Source organism: Nuphar pumila, chromosome 16, assembly GCF_984573655.1.
Source record: "Nuphar pumila chromosome 16, dmNupPumi1.hap1.1, whole genome shotgun sequence".
Classification (NCBI taxonomy): Eukaryota; Viridiplantae; Streptophyta; class Magnoliopsida; order Nymphaeales; family Nymphaeaceae; genus Nuphar; species Nuphar pumila.
The window spans coordinates 78,360,564-78,376,757 of record NC_143264.1 but is presented as its reverse complement, the minus strand read 5'-3'; the positions used below and the strand labels follow the sequence as shown (position 1 = coordinate 78,376,757).

General features: G+C 37.0%; 1 protein-coding gene across 5 annotated transcripts in view; it reads right to left on the bottom strand.

Moving 5' to 3' along the window:
* The window catches only part of LOC149813732 (protein ILITYHIA-like), a 113,214-nt gene that overhangs the window by 78,976 nt on the left and 18,044 nt on the right, over window positions 1-16,194 (bottom strand). For all 5 annotated transcript variants that reach the window (XR_016428271.1, XR_016428272.1, XM_089991595.1 and 2 more), the window contains exon 12: window positions 1,857-2,040. Coding sequence is in view for 3 of the 5 variants with exons in the window: in XM_089991595.1 (XP_089847721.1) it covers window positions 1,857-2,040 (184 nt within the window). In the remaining 2 variants the exon portion in view is untranslated. The remainder of the gene's footprint in view (window positions 1-1,856; window positions 2,041-16,194) is intronic.

The window sequence follows — 16,194 nt, the reverse complement described above, 5'->3', positions numbered from 1 at the left end:
GATGAGTGGACAGACAAAAAGTCGAGGACTTTGATAAATTTATTGTTTATTGCCTCAAAGGAACCATGTTTTTAAAATCAATTGATTTATCATATACACCCAAGACAGCAGATGTATTGCATTTAAAGGTTGAACCCTGATTATAGCATTCAAGATTAGATTCATAAGGAAATGAAGATTTACGACAATGCATTGTATGATATGAGAAGACTTGCAGCAATGTGAAATCGTACCATGATGCGCCCACGTAATTCATTTGTCTAATTCAATTTTAATTTCATGTTGTTATTTAGTTATGATATTTTGTATGATTGTATGATTTGTATCAATTATTGTCTTATTGATTTCTCATTTTTTTTCATAACGTGGTGGACTAGGTTTGGAAGTGATGTTCTAAATCTAAGAGCTTTTGTTATCGCAACCTAAGTCAAACATGCAGTGCAAGTGGATGCGAAAGAAATCAGAGCGTCTTTGAGCATATTCATACAAAACGAATAAACATATTAGAGCACAAAAGGCTCAAAGACCTCATGTACGTTCGCTACAACCTACGACGGAGGCAAAGGTAATTTTAAATTTATAAAGTTTATTTGTCATATTCATATGTTATTTAATGTTTTTTATGTATACAAAACTCAACTAATTTTAAATTTTCAAGTTATCTTTTTAGGCAAATACAAAAGCTATCATCAAGGAGGCACAAAGAATAGCTTGATCTCATCAGTTTAGAGGACTTCGATGTATTGGATGAATGGGTTCAAGAAGAAGACCTCCTAAATGGAAGGGACATTCAATGGATAACCATGGAGAGAGCTCAAGATGTAGATGACGAAGACCCCACGTACATTGTAGATGATTTGAATGTTGAAGGAGGAGAAAAAGAAGAAGATGATGATGAACAAGAAGAAGCTAATAATGATGATGATGATTGATGGTATATTTCTTAAAAACTTAGTTATGCATTGTAATTTGTAACTGTTGCTTTTTGATGAATCTTGTGGCATGTTCTTAATTGAAGATATTATTATTTTGCATTGTTCTTGTGAGATTTGATGACTGATGATGCGTTATGTAGCTCATAGAGACATAAATGCTTCACATGTGATTTTATGATTACATTTTGTGCAATTCATCATTGTTTTATGTGTTATGATTTTTTTAGAATTTTTAAATGGTTTTCAAAATTTATGATTTTTTTACAATACGATACTTATCTTATTTTGGGTCTGACCGATACAGGTTACGATACGATATGTACAACCATGCTCTAAATCATCCACCCATTAGTATGGATGCATCTTCGTGTCTATATCCACAATATTGAAGAACATGGTACGCATTCCCAAAAGGCACAAAACTAAGTGACCTTAGCTGTCATTGGTTAAACTGTTAAAGAACTATTGTTTGTGCATGCACGCGCACACACACACAGGGAGAGAGAGAGAGAGAGATAAACCAGCGCATATTCGAATGACTCAAACCCACCCAAAAGCCTAGAGTCACCTGAAAATCAATCTGACCAAATTATTAGAGTGATTCATGCACAAAGAGAGATAAATCAGCATATAGTCAAATGACACAAGCCCACCCATAAGTCTTGATTAACATGAGAATCAATCTGACCAAATCATTAGAGTGAATTCTTTACACAAATAGGTATATGTACGTTGCACATCTGTACATATTGCATGCCCAAATGCTTATGTATATGTTCGTTCATGGGCATACATATTAGAAATTTAGAAACTTACAATATCATGGAGAGCCTAAACAAAGGCACTACAATGAACAAAGAAAAAACAAAATTATACATATCCACATATCTAGAATTTTTCCAAGTAATGTAGAAAAAGTACCTTCCATACTGCATCTCTTCTTGCACCAGTAGCAATACAAGGATGATGGGCTAAAAAGAAAAGCCTCTTGCAACCAGACAAATCCTTTTTCATAGCTACAGGGGATATCACTAGCAAAGCCTTCACCAGAACCTCAGCTGATGGAACAAATGGCACTTGAGTATCCAATGAATTTTCTGCATCACTATGGTATCATATGATTAGAAATTGTTGACATTACCGTGTCCAAATACAAGAACTACACAAAGACAACCAATTCAAGTATATTATTTTACAACACATCAGAATAGCTTATGAAGTTTTTCTAATTCTTCAAATTGAAAACATTTGAGTAATAAGTACTAAAACTATTCACTAGGCATTGACAGGCAATAAGAAGCCACAAGCAAAAAAAGATAACCGTACAACCATTAGATTAATGACCACTCATGCGCAAAGAACCAACAAAGCAAATATTTTATCATTGGTAACCAGATGTGTCGAAAGCAGCCAAAAAGAGCACAATGGACATTCTCATCAAGAACCTAGGAATTCCCATAAAAAACAAGAACCTAGCAATTGCAAAGGCAACACCATTTCTGTCTGTCAAAGTTCAATCAAATAGTACTTTTCTGTATAACATATAATCATTAGGCATAATCATGATGAAGAATCATAAGCCATGTGATCATAAAAGAATTTGTATAGTGCATTACCACACAAGAAAATGTCTGAAACCATAAAATACATAGGTATCACAATATAATCAGCTGCAAAAATCTAACCAACAGCATATACAGAAACAGAAGACACACATCATGTAAATTCCCAACAAACACCTGAGTTAGTGATGGAATTAGTAATTTGAATGGTGACTTTATGTTGCCGATTACATATAGGGGGATCCAAATTAAGGACTTTTACACATGAGGTGTAAATAACAAGAAAAGGAAGTAAAAAAAAAACTAAGCAAAACTGTTGTACATAGAGTATATGAATTTTGTAAGCTCAATGAACTTCCAACACATCTATTTCATGGAGAAATAACAACTAAATCAAGATAAGCAAAGCAACAATAAAAGACTAACTCTTCATATGACTAAAGAATTAATTCTTAAAAAATGATTTTGTTATACACAAAACGCTTTATAGCTAATGCCACTAATGCTCAACTGAGGTCAGTCATTAACTTTACCAATTAATCTTGACTAAGTAGGTAGATTCGTGATGGATTTAACCCAGCTTCCAGTTCAATGTGCTAGGATACATATACCTAGACCAGTGGTTAGTATATTCAACTGAACATGTGAGCATCCATAGTCAAGCACAAGTTGCAACTCATGGCCAGTCAATCCAAAACCAGCTTTTGGTAAGGCTTGAATCTTTGAACTATGATTTGGTCTGACACTCTAACAAACAAATATGCACACATCAAAAGCATCTTGATGGATCACAAGTTTCAAACGAAAAGTTACTGAAAATAACATCACAGATTCACAACAGAGGTTAGTAACCTATCTTGTGATAAGATGCCCAATATTAGTTTAAGATCATGATGTATATAAAAAATGAATAATTCGCTAAATCTGTACTCCCAATTCTATAACAGACAAGGAATTGCCATAAACAGAATTAATAAAGCTGGAAGAAGAAATTGGAATATAATCATGCACAATCAAACCATCAAAAAACATTATAAGGATATAACAGACTCAAAACATCAAAGAACATTTAGCTGATACAACCAAGTTAACAGAAAAATATAACATGAAACCATTCAGAGCATGAATGCTGGTGCAAGGTATCAGCAATACATGCAGAAGTGGAATGAACGGAAACTAATCCCCGATCTGGATGTAAAGAAATGTCCATAACAATCCACCTGTTTAAATGCTACCAAACACCCACTACACTAAAGTTGTTCACTATATGTTCATTGTGATCACCAATATGTGGTCAATGGTCACCAAATATCACTTTCACACGGAGAAACAAACATTTCCACCAAAATGTGCAGACCATTCGGTATCCCTGACAAGTATCTAAGTAAACACAGCTAAACAAAGATCTCAAAGAGAAGCAAAGGTAGACTAGCAAACCCACAAACAAGAAGCAGATAAAAATCAAACTTCAGATAACTAAGCAGACACATTTGTCCATGTGACAGTAGCTCCTCAACCATAATAGATTGCATCAAATAGAACATAATGAAGCAAGACAGAAAACAGCCTCAAGAGGTAGCCAACAACAAATGGTGGCTGGATATAATAAGAGAGATTGAAAGAGCTGAACTAAAACAATCAGCCAAAACCCAGAAATGAAATTCTGAGAGCTTCAGCATCCTGTAGCAACAGAACGACACAAGGCATAGGGATAAACAAGAAGAGAATGGCTTTTGTGATTATATCCAGCAGTGACATCCAATGGTAAAATAAAAAGACCCCAATTGATGAACTCGGAAATTCTCATAGACCAAACCAATCCATCCAAAAGCACACAAGTGACATCTTATACTAAAAATGACTAGTAAAAAACTCGACCCCAGAAATCCCTTGAATTTATTTAAAACAAATGCAGCCTGTTGGATGTTGTTTGACCAAGTATAACAACTAAAGAATTAGTCAAAAACAGTTCCAGAAGGAAATTATGGATACAATAAAACAGGACTTTTCATGAGTGCTCATGATTTAGATTTTGCAGTATCCATTCTGCCAGCACCACTTGCATACTCAAATGATTGTAAATGGTATACAAATAAATCAGACGTAATCTCAGCCAATCCATGCACACACCGCCGTGAGCACACACACTCTTTTACTAGTTAGACAAAATTCAGCATCCACTGCAACTATGCCAAGATTTTTGCACACTACCCTGGTTGTTTGCAGATGATACCAATTTATTCCAGCTGATAAAAGTTATAATGTCAATCAACTACAGGGCGATGTTTAATACCTCATGCCATCATAAGCAGGTCTTCCAGAACGATTTTTATTTTGTGCTCCCATTTAAAAAAGTTCTAACCCTCACATACAAGAGGCAAAATCCTTAATACACTTGGCTACACCCGCCGCTACTCTGACTCGATTAAGAGTACTCATGACACTGTATCTAGAAGTTTGACTGAATTTATCAGTTTTAGTGAGATGAGAACACCACCCAGAAAGACTAGTTGATATAAAATAGTACGCAAGAAAGTTGTCAAGTAACCAAATTAATATAAAGAAAACCAAGTCACTCATGATTAACTAAGGTACTGTTTGGATGACACCCGGTTTTGTGCACGGGTTTGTGGAAACCTGTCTCACCCCTCTTTTTCCACTAACCCAGGTTTATGAAAACCTGGTTTATCGGGTGGTGGGGTTGGTGAGACCCCTAAACACCTCCTTTCACCAAAGCACCCATGATCACCATAATCCGGCAAGTTTTGGCCGGTAACCGACCGGAAAAGGGTCCGCCGTTTTTTTTATCCATGTTTTTTCTCGTTTTTGGGTTGTCCGACCCTTTTCTGGCCAGCCAATGGACGGGCCTCCTGGCAAGGGTGACACCAGCCTAGCCATTTTCCAGCCAACGGGTGGCCGGAAATGGCTGGCCTCTATTTTTTCTTTTTTTTCAGATTTTGAAAACATTCCAACCATTTTCTGGCCAGAAAAATGGCTGGGCTGGAACCTCCTGTGAAAGTGGTATGAGCCCAGTCATTTTCCAGCCAGCAAGTGGCCGGAAAATTGCCGGCTTCATTTTTATTTATTTTTTTCTCTTTTTTTTTGGTGACCAAAAACCTTATTTTGGTCATCCAAAAAGCATAAAAACCAGGTTTTTTGAATGCCAGGTTTGCCAAAAAACTGGTTTTGGAGCAAAACCTGGGTTTCTAAAAACTCAGGTTTTTGCCGGTCATCCAAACCAGGCCTACATTTGACCAATCACCAATGATAAAATAGCCAACTAAGAAACGTTAAGCAGCTATCAAGTGAAAAGGAACAAACAAGCAGGACAGCAAACTATCAAGAAAAAACTGAAGATGTGGTTTTTGTAAGAAGAGTTATTGGATCATCACCAATCGAAACTTCAAATATCTCCAACCAAACTGACGAGAAAGATCATTCACAAGAACCACTAAGGTTCATACAAAATACCCAAAAAAGGTATACAACAAGAAAGAAAAATATATTATTGATTGGGAATCACCCTTAATAAAAGCATACATTGTAAGGGGGCAAAGCCCCATATTTATATTACATTGAGAGATGGTAGAAGAGTGAGTCGTTGGGAGTCCAACAACTCTTTTACTTTTTGACTAAGTCAAATATTGACTAGTCAAAAAGGCTAAAAAGGTAAAAAATAAAAAAGAAGAAAATCCTATTTTAACTAAGCTAAAAAGAAAAACAATTACTAGTTAGCCTAGGATGTTACATATTATTTAACACTACACCTCAAACTTACGGTTGGATAGCCGAAAGTTTGTCCAAGAGAAAGTGAAATCGAGGAGCAGCGAGAGGTTTGGTAAAAAAATCTGTCAGTTGATATTCTGAAGAAACATAGGGAAGATCAATGGTGTCGTGTAAAAATTCCTCTCGTGCATAGTGACAATTCATCTTGATATGCTTAGTTCGTTCGTGGACTGTCCGGTTGCTGACAATGTATATAGAACTTTTGTTGTCGCAACATAGTCGTGATGCTCCTGTACTCTGAATACCCATGTCATAAAGCAAGCGTCTTAGCCGAACTACTTTCATAGTGGTTGTAGTCATAGCTTTGTATTCAGCTTCAGTTGACAAGAGGAAGACTTTTTGTTGCTTCTTGTACCTCCAAGAGATCAATGATTCACCTAAAAATACACAGAAACCAGTAGTTGAATGTCGATCATTGGGATCGACTCCCCAATCTGCATCAGTATAAGCAATTAAATCTAAGAAGAAAGAAGCAGACAAGAAAATTCCTCAAAAAATAAAAGTTTTAATATATCTAATAATACGTAAAACAACTCCCATATGAACAGTGGTAGGAGTATGCTGAAATTGACTTGTTGTCTGAACAGCATCGCAATGCCAGGTCTTTTAATAGAGAGATAAGACAGTGAGTGCCCCAACAAGTTATTTGTAAGGTGTTGGATTTTCAAGTCGTTCTCCATCATCAATATTCATTTTGATATTTACAACTTCGTGAGTGTCGACCTATTTTTCATTCGAAATATCATACCTATCAACAATATCTAGAGCAAATTTAGATTGAGTTAGCAAAAAGCCTCTAGAAAATTAATGTTGTCAACTCTTTGTTTATCACTTTCAGTGATGATCATGTCGTCTACATAAAGGAGAAGGATAATAATACCTGCATCAGAATTCTTGACAAACAATGTTGTGTCAGTAAGACAAGATTGAAAACCAAAATCAAGCATAACTTGACTAAATTTGTCCTACCAAGCTTTTGGGGTTTGCTTAAGACCATACAAAGCCTTATTTAAACGAAGAGTTTTTCCTTTAGGAATATTGATGCCAGAAGGTGGTTCATATACATTTCTTCGGCTAAGCTTTCATTGAGAAATGCATTCTTGACATCTATTTGATATATATGTCATTTCTTTACAGAAGCAAGAACTATTAAGATCCTAAATGTGGTCATTCTAGCAACTGGAGCAAAAGATCTCTTCATAGTCTATTTAATACTCTTGAGAATAGCCTTTGGCAACCAATCGACCTTAAACCTCTCAAGAGTGTCGTCGCTCTTGGTTTTAACTTTATACACCCATCGACAGCCTATAGGCTTTTTGCTTGGCGGAATATCTTGAACAGTCCAGGTATTCGTCTTTTCTAAGGCTTTTAATTCAGTTGTCATTGCTTTGACCCATTAAGAGTGTTCCTTTGCTGCAGCATAGTTAAAAGGCTCTACGTAGGAGTGTATTAAGGCAATATAGACTTGATACTTTGGTGAAAAAGACTCATAGGACACAATTTTTTTGGGAACTTTTGACACTCTAGATGACTTTTTAGTTGATATTTGTTCTTGTTTTTTAGTATATTTTTTTAGAGCACATGGTTCTTCTAAATTGCCCCACCTAGAGTATTGAATACAATCTTGATTATCACTAAATGATTATGTACTTATCATGTCATTTTGATCTTCTTGACTTTCATTAATATTACCTTCATCAATCTTTGAAACTAAGTCCAATACAAAAGAATACTCATCTATTTCCTTAGAGTTCTCTCTCAAAAATACTTTTCTTTTCTAAAAAAGATACATTTATTGATTGATATAACTTTTTAGTTTTAAGGTCAAAACATATATAGCCTTTTTGGTGATTTTCATATCATAAAAAAATACAAGGAATAGCACGAGGAAAGAGTTTGTCATTTTTGTCAGAAAAAACAAAATACTTGTACCCAAAAATCCTTAACCTAGAATAATCTGAAATTTGTTTAAAAAGTTTTTCAACAGGAGATATATTGTTTAATGAAGATGATGGCATTCTATTAATAAGATAAACTGCAGTTAGAGTGGCTTCGGCCCAGAAAATCTTTGGTACTTTATGTATAATGAGTAAAGTTCTTGTTGTTTCTATAAAATGCTTATGCTTTCTTTCTGCTAAACCATTTTGTTGAGAGATATAGGGACATGATCTTTAATGTGTAATACCGTATATATTCAAAAAATCTTTAATTTTTTTTTATAAAAACTCTCCCCTTAATCGGTGCGAAAGATTGAAATATTGTTCTTAAGTTGATTTTTGACTAGATTATGAAATATTTGAAAGTGTGAGAAAACTTTAAATTTATGCTTAAAAAAATAGATCCAAGTATGTCTTGCAAAATCATCTACGAAAATTATATAATACATAAAACCATCTTCTGATATAACAAGTGTAGGTCCCCACACATCCAAATGTATTAACTCAAGTTGTCAAGAAGAGACAAAGGTTTTTTCTTGAAAAGGTAATCTCTTCATTTTACCAAGAATACATTTTTCACATGTAAAGGTTTCAAAATTACCAAAAAAATCATCTTTAGAAAAAACTGGATCTTAGATATACTAAGATGGCCAAGTCTCTTGAAACATAGATCCAAATTCATTTTCTGAACATTACAACATAATGTATTCTTGGGTATTTCCAAAAAATCCTTGTAGTATAAGTCTCCTCTATGGCCTTCCCCAATCAGCTTCGCTGATTGGTGATCCTGCACTCGACAACCACGAGAGGAGAAGAAAACATTACATCCATGGTCAGATAATTGAGAGACAGATAAAAGATTTAGGTTAAGTTTAGGAATATATCTAATTTATGAAATACAAAATCTTTTTGAGTTTTGAGAAATATTTTCAAAAAATTTTATTCATTTGATTTCAAGAGATGTTCCATCGGCGGTAAAAACATTTGACCCATTTGAGTTATGACATTTGAATAACATATCAATGTTTGGTATCATACGAAAAGAGGCACCTAAATCAAGAAGCCAAAGAGATTTACCAGGATCAGAAATGCCGACGGAAGAGACTCGGCTCTAGTGGATGAAAATGTTGTTTTGAGTAGAGATTGAAGTGCCTCCACTACATATGTCAAAGACGTGCTTCTAATGGATGATTCACTTGATTGTTGTGAAGGTCTGACAGAGGCAACCTTCTTTTCATAGGGTTTCTTCAATTTCGGATAATAAGTTTTTACATCTCTCGGTTCTCGACAATAATAACAAATGACTTGTTTTTTTTCAAATTCATTTCCTTGTTTCTCATCATTTGTCTCCTCATAGTGTGGAGGTTTGTTTGTACGAACATAGTTTTCCGATCTAGATACGGCTAGAACTGAGTTATCATCACACTTAAAGATTCTCTTCTTAAGCCTATTATCTTCCAGGCTTAATTATTCTATTGTATCTTTTATTGAAGGAACCTTTCCTCGACAAAGAAGAACGGATTTGGTTGATTAAAATTTTGATCTTAATCTACTAATAAATTGAAAAAAATGCTTCGTATATATTTGGTTTTGACGGAGTTCTATGTCTTGTGGACAATGCCACTTTGGTTTAAGAAGAGTCAACTCTTCCCATAATTCGAACAAGCTATTATAATACTCTCTAATGCTCTTGTCCCCTTAACCATATTTCGTACTTTGTCTTGTAAGTTGCACATATGTGCAACGCTATATCACATGGGTGCGGGTGCGGGTGCGGGTGTGGGTGCGACACAGGTGCGGTGCAATTTCAAAAATTTTGGACACGGGGACTCGGCTATACAAAAAACAACTACGCCTTCATCCCAAAACAATTGGGGTCGGCGATATGAACCAACAAAGAAAATCATTCTGTGTCTTCCACATGAATCCTTCTCCTCCAATCATTTCTATCCAATGCCATGTCCTCGGTGGGGTTCAAAGCATTCATATCCTTTCCTATCATCTCCATCCAAGTCTTCTTAGGCCTACCCCGACCTCTTTTAACTAATATATTTTCCCATTTCTCCATCCTTCTAATTGGAGCATTATTAGGCCTTCGCCGAATATGTCCAAACCCCCGCAAACGATTCTCTCTCATCTTATTTTCAATGGGTGCAACGCCTACCTTCTTACGTATCTTCTTGTTCCAAATCTTATCTTTTATTGTATTTCCACACATCCATCTAAGCATACGCATCTCAGCTACACTCATTTTTTGAATATGATGTCTCTTGGCAGCCCAACATTCCGTACCATATAGTAAAGCGGACCTAATAGTCGTCCTATAAAACTTTCCCTTCAACCGCAATGGCATTCTACGATCGCACAGCACTCCAGTTGCACTTTTCCATTTCATCCACCCAACCTTTATCCTATGATTTACATCTCCATCAATTTCTCCATACTTTTGAATGATAGATCCCAAATATTTGAAACAATCATCCACCGGTATTTCTTGCTCACCAAGCTTCACTACACTCCCATCACTACTTCGTTGCGTACTAAACCGACATTCCATATATTTTGTCTTACTCTTACTCAACTTAAAACCTCTTGCTTCCAATGTCTGTCTCCATAATTCTAACTTATCATTAACCCCAGCTCTAGACTCATCAATCAAAACAATATCATCAGCAAACAACATACACCATGGCACATTTTCTTGAATTGATCTCGTAAGCTCATCCATCACTATAGCAAATAGGAAAGGGCTTAAAGCAGATCCTTGATGTAACCCAACCGTTATAGGAAAATTGGTTGTCACCCCTCCACAAGTGCGGACATTGGTTACTACTCCTTCATACATATCTTTAATTATACTAATGCACTTGAGAGAAACACCTTTCTACATCATTGTCCACCAGAGAACGTCCCTAGGTACTCTATTGTATGCCTTCTCCAAATCAATAAAAACCATATGCAAATCTTTGTTCCTCTCTCTATTTCTCTCAATAAGTTGTCTAAGAAGATGTATAGCTTTCATAGTTGATCTTCCACGCATAAAACCAAATTGATTCTCCGATATCATGGCAACCTTCCTCAACCTAGACTCAATCACCCTCTCCCAAAGTTTCATAGAATGACTCATGAGTTTTATACCACGATAGTTTGTGCAATCTTGTATATCACCCTTATTCTTATATAGAGGCACCAAAGTACTCTTCCTCCACTCATTAGGCATCTTATTTGTCCGCCAAATCTTGTTAAAAAGATTTGTCAATCATTTTAAACCTTTCTCTCCCAAGCATTTCCAAGCCTCGATAGGTATACCATCTGGGCCAACTGCCCTTCTTGATTTCATTTTCTTCAAAGCCTCTACAATTTCTTTCTTTTGAATCTTGCGCATGAAGTCACGATTCATCGCATGGACTCAACTATATATATATATATATAAAAGACTCGGTCAAAGTTGTGCCCATTAGGGCATAGGTGATAAGTTGTGAAGCCTGATTCAGGGTTTTTTTCCTTATAGGAGGGGGGGTTCCCCCCAGTGCAGGTCCCGCACCCAGAGTCGGGTTGACTGAGTCAGAGCCGCACCCGTGTCGCTGCGTGTCGATGCGGGTGTGTCGACCTTGGAGCCGAGTCCGTGTGACATAGGTGCAATGTCTTTAAGATAATACATTCTCTTAAGAAAGTCTCAAGCATCGTTTGTATGTTCAAATTTTGCAAAACTTGAACATTTTTTGACATCGACACTACTAATGAGCCAAGACATAATCTTGGCATGTCCTATTATCCATTCCTTCCACTTTTTTCGTAAGTGGTAATGACTTTGTTTTTTCAACCTCCGTAAGAGATATTTTTTTCTCACCTTCTACTTTCGTAAGGATTAGCTTAGGTTCCAAATCGGTTTCATCAACTAATCCCCACAACCCCTTTCCCCATATAAGGTGCTTTATAATTGAAGCTTATCTAACATATTTAAAGTCGTTAAGCTTAATGGGTTTAATGGTGACATTATCATTGCCATCCATTTTATAAGGTTTGAGAAGGAAAATAAAAAAGAAGAGAAGAGATGAAAGAGAGGATAATGAGTACTCCACCACGGATAACGAGCACGAGTGTTCCTCCAATCTTTTACACAATCACGATTTTACGTACACTTGAAAAGAACTTCACTTTTTTTGCAAACTTTGAATGGCACGTTTTCGGATGCACCAAAAATAAACTTAGCTTGATCACCAAGCTCTGATACCATATAAGAAGATGAGTTCTTATATCATCACCAATCGAAACTTCAAATAACTCCAACCAAAGTGTCGAGAAAGATCATTCACAAGAACCACAAAGGTTCATACAAAATACCTAAAAAAGGGTATACAACAACAAGAAAGAAAAAATATATTATTGATTGGGAATCACCCTTAAGAAATGCATACATTGTAAGGGGGCAAAGCCCCATATTTATATTACATTGGGAGAGGGTATAAGAGAGAGCCTTTGGGCTCCCAACCGCTCTAAATAGAGCCGTTGGAAGCCCAACAACTCTTTTACTTTTTGACTAAGTCAAATATTGACTAGTCAAAAAGGCTAAAAAGGTAAAAAAGAAAATCCTATTCTAACTAAGCTAAAAAGAAAAACGATTCATAGTTAGCCTAGGATGTTACATATTATTTAACAGTATTCATTTCTAAAAATGGAAGTAGCCCTATCAATTTACAATGAATTCTTTGATTCTGAGAACAAGATTCCAGTGACACCCTGGTAAGAGATTCCATGGTTCATCAAGTATACTTCATAATGGAAATATCATGAGACTTTACACACCATATAAACTCTCAAGACACTTTGATGCTTGGTATCTCCACAAAAAACGAGTGGTAGAGATTTGTTGCTTGAAAAGAGAGCTTCGGGAGTCACAAAGACGTGAAAGAACATCTAACTGCTTTGGCTAAACTCTATCTTCGGCAGATGACATATAGCCTAGTGATTCTTACAGGACTCTTGAGCCCATATGCTTCTCTCATAATACACACATACTAGAACATCACACCTATTAAAGGTGAAAGAAATGGTTAAAGTGTCACTTTAAAGAATCAACTATCGTTAAGTAATAGAAAAAGTAGGTTAAGGAAGTCATATGAGAAATTTGTTGAAAATATAGGTGCCTATCCAGGAATTTTTAAAACAGCAGTTAAACGTGAGTTTGCCATAAGTTAGGCACCTATACATAGGGGTTGGGCGTCAGACCAGTCCAGCCCGGGCCCGGGCCCCTTTAGAGCTCGGCTCACCGGGCTTTAAGTGCGGCCCGGCCAGGAGATGGCCCCGCCCATTTACTAACAGGCCAGGCTTTGGCCCGGTTCGGTTTGAAGAGCAGCCCATGACCCGGCCCATTGGGCCAATGTGAAGTGGGCGGGGCCAGAACTCCCGACCCAAACCCAACTATTTAGTGCAACTAATTAGGTAAATAATAAATAATTAACAAGTTCCCATGTACCCAACTAATTATCTTTCTAGTTTTTATCAAATTAATGCAACTAATTAGGTAAATAATAATAGTTACCAAGTTACTATGCAATTAATTTTTTATATATTTAAAATTAATAAATAGCTGGGTACAGTAGCATGCGGGCCGACCCAGACCCAGCCCACATATATGACGGGCCGGGTTTCGGCCCGGTAACTAATGGGCCCAGTTCTAAAACTTTGACCCAAGCCTGGCCCATGGCAGGACGGGTAGGCTTGGCCCATCCGGCAGTAGGCCCATTGCCCACCCCTACCTATACATAAAGTCCCCTGCATGATCTCAAACTTGAAAGCTCAGAGCATTAGAAATTATCACATTCACATATACATAAAATCAAATATATGGGTAAAAGGTAGCAGATACACAAGAGTATGAACAAGTAAACATTTTCTGACACACATTATTAAAAATTTATAATAAATTTAATACACAGATCCGTGTAGAAAACTATATTATTATTATTATCCACTGGTTGCTCATCCAAAACTTGATGTACCACAAAATTTCAATGGAACAATTAACAGGGGATCAATTCATATTACGGGCCTATTTTCTTCAATAGGCCAGCGTGGCGTGACAGTCCTTCCTTACCGCCGCAAGCCTACTTATTGCTCACTTGTCAGTCATGGAAGCTTGTAATCAGAGTGCAAGAGAAAATAGAGAGAGAAGAATTGCAATCACAAGAAGCAATCTCAACGAGAGTGAACAAAAAAAAAACTCAACGCATTTGATTCATTCACAATTTAGTCTGCAGGCTATTACAGTTCAAGTATATGGGTTGTCCCTTCGGGGTATTGATTCACCTGAACTGGGCAGTTTACATCAGACTCAACAAAAGCAAAATTGACTCTAGACGCAACTTTGCAATGTAAGTCACAAAGGATCATGCTCCCCCTTCAAATGATGCGCCGTCCTCGGCGCTATATGTTTCATGGTAAGCCTTGACTTCAGCTGGGTAGCGGTTGTTCATCCGAAAAGCTGGCTCCCACGTAGGTTTCGTTGTTTCCTCCCATTGCACTAAGTATTTCTTCGTTTTGTCCAAATAGTTGACCTTTTGGCGAGGGATCTGACTGGGGTGTTTCTCGGCCCGTTGTGCTATCGAGGCCCTCTGCATGATGGAAGCGCGTTATGGCACGCTGCGTTCCAGATCTCTATCGTATGGATGAAACTGCTTGAGGTTGCACACGTGGAGCATCGGGTGCACCTTGAAGTCTGGGGGCAATTTCAGCTTGTACGCCAGCTTGCCCACCTTCTTTGTGATGGTGAAGGGTCCTTCATACTTTCTGAGCAGTCCGCGGTGCCGCCCACGGAAGATGCATGTGCGACCTGGATATAACTTCACCAACACTCGGTCCCCAACTTGAAACCCAGCGGGCCGACGATGCTTGTTTGCCCATTTCTTCATTCTTTTTGCCGCCTTGTGTAAGAATACATTCGCCAACTCATTCTGCTTGTGTCAGTCGCGAACAAACTGATAGGCGAAGGATGGCCTTCCCTTTTCTTATGCGGCAAGAGTATGCGGGGTCAATGGTTGTTGTCCTGTAGCTATCTCAAACGGGTTGTGGCCTGAATACTCGCTTTTCTGCAGATTGTAACAGAATTGTGCCACGTCAAGAAGCTTCACCTAATTTTTCTGATTGACACTAACAAAGTGCCTAAGGTATTGTTCAAGTATCCCATTGATGCGCTCTCTTTGGCCCAAGGTTTTAAAACCCAGTGACTCGGGACTCGACTTGTTCTTTACTGACTCGTGACTCGACGGGTAAACTCAGTGACTCGGACCGGGTTTTGTTAACTTTTGATTTTAAAAGAAAAACAATTTATAATTTGTCTCAAACCATGTTTTTCAGTAAACAAAAGATCCTTGGGTTGTGTTAAGGCATGTAATCACTGAAACTGGGAGAGAGATGTGACTCTTTCTTAGGTTGCTTTTGAACTGATAACAATTGGCATCAACTAAATTAGCTTGGTTTTTGCTTGTATTACTTCCTGGGTTTATCATTTTCTAGTTAAACCATCCAATTAAAAAACGATAGAATCCTTTAATTACAATTGTTTGACAAGGGAGATAAGTCGTCTACTTGCAATATCTTGAGCTTTTGACAATGGTTTTATAGCTAAAGCTTTCATTAACAGGTTTGCCGAGGTTCATAGAGAGCAGTAGCATTGAAAAATGCATAGGCTGATCTCTGCCAGACTATTTCACAGGCATATTCCCAACTTACAAGTTACCCTTGTGTCATGCCCCCTTATACAGTATTCTTAATGAAAAATTGAACGACGTTGGCATGCCATGTGTCCTTTTTGTTGTCCATGTGATCATATATAAATGTACATCCTTGACAAATGAACAAAGGTCATTAAAAGCAACTAATGTTGTAGAAAAAACTCTAGAATAGCCTGTTAAATAGCCTTCAAATTTCTTTTTTAGACAAAAGACTATGGAGTAAGTTGAAGAATAACTATGG